Below are 5,297 nucleotides of genomic sequence, written 5' to 3'. Positions count from 1 at the left end.
TCTCTTGATTTGGTTTCTCCATTTTCATGTCTGTTCTCCATGCATTGAGTCGTCATCTTCCCTTTCCTCCTCCTTGGGAATCACCCGCGGGAGCACCTGGAGAAATGCCAGAGCTGAGGTTTTGGGTGGCCCTGTGCTCCCCTCCCATCACCTCCCACTACCAGACAGCATGGTCAGGACTCATCTCACCCAGCTCAGGCACCAGCACAATTGGCAGCAGAGCTCTGACTCAGGTCCCCAGCTAGCAAATCCTCCTTACCTCATGGTGCTGCCAGCCCCGTAGCTACAGATTACCCTCGGGATTGACTCCTGTGGCTGGGGGAGAAACACCAGGTCAGTACACTCCCTCCCTAGGCTCCCTGAGCCCAACAGTCCCCCTGCAGCCCCCACCACGGAGCTGGACTCAGCAGTGCCCAGTGTCTCTTTATGGGCAGAGATGATTTAGTGCCCTGAGGAATATGGCTCTGGGGAAGCTGGGAAAGTTTCCAACTCTTCCTTCCCTCCCCTATATATTAACTTTCCATGCATATGAAGCTGAGAGCTCTTCCAATCACCTCTGCAAATATTAATTAATCCTCACTGCATCCTGAGGACCATTATTCACTCCTATTAAGCAAATATTATTAAATCCTCTTATAAGAGGTGAAGTGACTTTTCCAGGGCTGTGCAGGGCATAAGTAGGAGCGCACAGACTTTCTCTCAATACCTTATGCGAGAGCTGCTGCTGCACAGGGGCTAAGCTGCTCACTTGAGCTGGGGGATGTACCATCACCCAGCAGCTCTGGCTGCACCCCAGAGCCAGGAGGAACCCTCCCCACTCTTGGCCACTGCCCAGGACTGTGTCCCCCCATCCAGCTGCCCATTCTGTCTCCCAGACACCAGTGGGGATCCCTGTGGTGGCACTGGGGCCAGACTCACTCTGAAGGAGCCAGTCGATGAAGGCGCTTGGGAATGGGGAATTCTGCAAAGAACAAGGAGATGTTAGTGTGTGTGAATGGAGGGCAGCAGTGTGGGGACATGGGATGGGGCACAGCCATACCCGCAGATCCAACTCCACAAACTGCTCAGATGTCAATGGCAACTTGGAGAGGGCAGAGTGGATTTTCCCCAGCAGCCCAAAAGAGAGGATGCCTGGGGAGAAGAAGAAGCCATCAGGGCTGTGCAGAGCTGGCTGTGGGTCCTGGAACCTGCCAGAGCTTTCTGTCTGCCTGGAGTGTCTGGCAGAGTCTGAGAGAGCATCAACCTGACTGGTGAGGAGGAAAAACCCCTCATCCTTCCCATGGATGTCACACCTTCTGGGGTTCAAAGGTTCCCATGAAAGCTGCTGCCCTGCACCTCCCTGGTGCAGGTCCCATCACAAGGGAAATGCTGGGGGTAAATGAGGACAGCTCTGCTTGCAGCAGAGCAGAAATTGTGTCTGTGCAAGGTTTGATGTGAACAGAGCTGGGGAGGGAACCCCCCCCCAGCTCTGCAGGGCTGTGCCTGTAGGGGGTGAGCAGAACTCTTGGCAGCAGCTTGGGTCTGGCCATGGTTAGAAAAGCACTTGTGAGAAGAGCAGGACTGTGGTGTCAGGCAGCAACAGTGAACCAGGACTGTGCCACCCACAGTGGCTTTGCTGACAGAGCAGAGCTACTCCTGCTCCATGCAGAGAGACTCCTGCTCCCATGACTCTGGCTCTCCTGAGGACACCTGCTGCTTGTGGACATGGCCAAACACAGAAATCCTGAGTGTCACTCTAAAACTTAATATAGAAAAGAAAATGTAATGACTTACGGTTGAGGAATTGTAGCTTAATGTTGATGATTCTGACCCAGATGTTCACTAATGGGCAGAGCTGCAATGGCAACAGGTGGCACAACCTTGGTGAGAACATCATGGTGCAGCAGCACATTCCCCAGTACCCCTGAGTTTCACAGATTTAAATCTGGATGGAACAATCAGCTTCTGGAGCATAGTTCCTCCATGGAAAAAGAGTCATATAAGTTGTTCAGCCCCTTTGTCAAAACAGCACAGGTTCTACTGGATCGGATAAACGATTCTCTAACAGGCCCCTTTGCTCTGAGCAGGGCTGTTGCTTCTGCTTACCACCCCAGGGAGCAGCTGAGTACAAATTACCTTGTAACATTGCATGATGGAATTGGAATTACTCCTAACAAATAAATTCTGACTGTAAGGAAGATCAAGGAACGTTGTGGAATTCACTTATAGGCTGTGGGCATGTGCCTGTGCATGCACAAATACAGATTGCATATATATTGTGTATATATATTGTCCTCGCCCATGGCAGGGGGGTTGGAACTAACTGATCTCTAGAGGTCCTTTCCAACCCAAACCATTCTGTGATTCTGTGTGTGTGTGTAAATCTGCCAGACAGTTCTGGCAGGAGCACTGATTGCAGCTGAAATGCAGCTTCACAGCAAAGAACATTCAGACACTCACCAGTGCAGGGACGAGGGACTGAAGAGAAGAGTTCAGCAACTTGCTCACCAGGTTGGTGAGGAGGCTGGGGAGGAAAAAGACAGGCTAAAATTACCAGGGAAGTTGTCAAAACCCAGGGCTTGACATTAAGACAAATCTGAGCTCCTCTGTGCAGCTGTGAGTCCAGACGAGGAGCTCCCCTCATCTTCTGTCCTCAGATGTTAAAAGATGCTGTAAGCCCACAGCTCCCCCAGGCTTTAGCAGGAATTACAGATGCTCAGGACCTTGTTATTTGATTCCCAAAATCTGGCCTTCCTGGTGTCAATCCATGCCCAGGCTTGAGATAGAAGTTTTGCCCCACTGCAAACTTGCAGGAGCTGACCCAGATACTCACCCCTTCTGTAGGTTGACGCTGAAGCCACCAAGGAGATTGTTGCAATCCTTAATCACCAACTTGAGGTCACCAGGGGTGTCCTGGGTCAGGGCAATGTGTGACGTGATATTTGTTTCTACTGAGGATCCACTCAGAAAGGGAAAAATCCTGAAAAAAAGGAAGTGGCATGGGGGTTTATGGAGGAAACCAAAGCAGCACATGAGAGTGGTGCCTGTGGTGGAGCTACAAGCACAGGCTCAGCTGGGACAGTTCTTTAGTCTCAGGACTTCTGTCAGGCACCTGGTCCTGTAGCAGATCATAGAATCACGGAATTGTTAAGGTTGGAAAAGGCCTCTAAGATCAAAAAGTCCAACCATCAACCCAACACCACCACCATGTTCGTCACTGAACCATGTCCTCAAATGCCATATCCACATGCAGCAGCACAACCCAGAGCTTTCCTCACCAGCCCCTTGCTCAGTGTTTGGGGATGCTTTTCCAGCACCCAGGAGTGTCACATCCTCCCTAGCACTCTCAGGCTCCAGAGACCTCTCTCACCAGTCCTGCTCACCCTGGCAATTGGAGCACCAGCTTTGAATACAGGTTCAGCACAAGCTCAGTCCCGTGAAGGACCTTCCATGACACTCGGGCATTCTCGAGGTTCAGCACCTTCAACCTGGGGATCAACACCAAAGAAACCCACCTTGAGATGGCAGGATCATCAGGAGCAGCCCCTGCAGTCCTATCTCTTCCTGCTCCTCATTTGACCTGTTACCCATGAGGATATTCCCAGGTAAAAGTGAAGGTGGGGAAGGACCAACACCTGCTCCAAGAAGAGCCAACCTCAAAGCACAGTCAGGTTTCTCAGGGCTGTATCTGTCTGAGTCTCAGCCACCTCCAAGGGTGGAGATTCCCCCACCTCCTGGTCTGCCTATTGCAGTGTCACACCACTCCTATGTGGAAGACTTTTCCCATTTCTGGTTGGAATTTTCCCTGTTGCAGATCCTTACGTGAGCTGCGAGGACTGGTGGTTTGTAAGACAGGGAGGGCCTAATCCCCTGGTCACCCAGCAGTGAGCCCCACCACAGGACTTTAGACTCACCAGGCAAAGCGTGGTATCTTCTGAGGGGTTCTACCACCCAGCAGACCTCCTGCTTCACCCAGAAGTCCTTCTGCTTCAGCCAGAAGACCATTGAGACCAAGTAGACTTCCATCACCTAGGAGACCTCCTTTTCCAAGCAACCCTGTGCCAAGGAGACCTTTCTCTCCAAGAAGGCTGTTATTGCTGAGCAGGCCATTGCCGAGGAGACCTTTGCCAAGTCCTTCCCCACCAAGGAGACCATTGCCAAGGCCTTTCCCACCAAGGACCCCTGTGCCAAGTCCTTCCCCACCAAGGAGACCATTGCCAAGTCCTTTCCCACTAAGAAGACCATTGCCAAGTCCTTCCCCACCAAGGAGACCATTGCCAAGTCCTTTCCCACTAAGAAGACCATTGCCAAGTCCTTCCCCACCAAGGAGACCATTGCCAAGTCCTTTCCCACTAAGAAGACCATTGCCAAGTCCTTCCCCACCAAGGAGACCATTGCCAAGTCCTTTCCCACTAAGAAGACCATTGCCAAGTCCTTCCCCACCAAGGAGACCATTGCCAAGTCCTTTCCCACTAAGAAGACCATTGCCAAGTCCTTCCCCACCAAGGAGACCATTGCCAAGGCCTTTCCCACCAAGGACCCCTGTGCCAATTCCTTCTCCACCAACAACGCCTGTTCCAAGTCCTTCTCCACCAAGGATGCCTGTGCCAAGCAGACCATTGCTTCCAGGTTGTCCTCCTGCAACAGTCAGACCTGAGTTACTGTTCTGGCCTTCACTGCCCAGAAGCCCTTCTCTCCCAAGCATACCCACACCAAGCAGACCTTCCTCACCTAGGAGGCCTGTGCCAAGGACCCCAGATTTGCTGGGTTCATTTCTTGCATTAAGGGGACCTCCACTTTCTGCTCCACTTGGACTTCCTTTGCCCAGGAGACCAGTGCCAAGCAGTCCACCTTCACCAAGAACACCTGTGCCAAGCAATCCACCTTTCTCACTAATGAGACCTTCACTGCTGAGAAGACCAGTACCAAGCAGACCTGCACCAAGGGAGTCCTCAGTTACTAATCAGACTTTCACTGTCGGGAAGATTTCATTGGCAAGAAAGGTTGATTGGCCATTTTAGGTTATTCTGCTGGTGATGTCTCACAGGAACCCCTGAGCAAAATTCCCTATGGAGATGAGCATGTCAGAAGGCAGCTCCCTGATGAGCAGAGGGACATGCCATGACCCCAAAACGACCCTCCCCTAGAAACACAGAAAACCTCTGAACTCACCACCGTTGGATTTTGCTGGGTTGTGTTGAGAAGGCCCTGGGAGGGGGGCAGGAGGCCCCCAAGAAGGATGAGGCACCAGAAATGTGGCATGTCCTGACCCAGTACCTGTGGAAAGACCTACATCAGCCCAAGTACCAGTCCCAGCA

At 52.0% G+C, this 5,297-nt stretch overlaps 1 protein-coding gene across 1 annotated transcript; it reads left to right on the top strand.

The window, feature by feature from the left end:
• Positions 1 to 3,568: 3,568 nt before the first annotated feature.
• Positions 3,569 to 4,942, top strand: LOC103797502 (anther-specific proline-rich protein APG-like). Its single transcript, XM_009069720.1, has 5 exons — positions 3,569 to 3,584; positions 3,794 to 3,825; positions 4,067 to 4,230; positions 4,307 to 4,553; positions 4,808 to 4,942. The coding sequence occupies exons 1-5, from the start codon at positions 3,569 to 3,571 to the stop codon at positions 4,940 to 4,942; spliced, it is 594 nt and encodes a 197-aa protein (XP_009067968.1).
• Positions 4,943 to 5,297: the final 355 nt, after the last annotated feature.

Source organism: Acanthisitta chloris, unplaced genomic scaffold (genome assembly GCF_000695815.1).
Source record: "Acanthisitta chloris isolate BGI_N310 unplaced genomic scaffold, ASM69581v1 scaffold20682, whole genome shotgun sequence".
NCBI classification, from domain to species: Eukaryota; Metazoa; Chordata; class Aves; order Passeriformes; family Acanthisittidae; genus Acanthisitta; species Acanthisitta chloris.
Note: the sequence above shows the minus strand (reverse complement) of the source record. Positions and strands in the feature narration are given on the sequence as shown.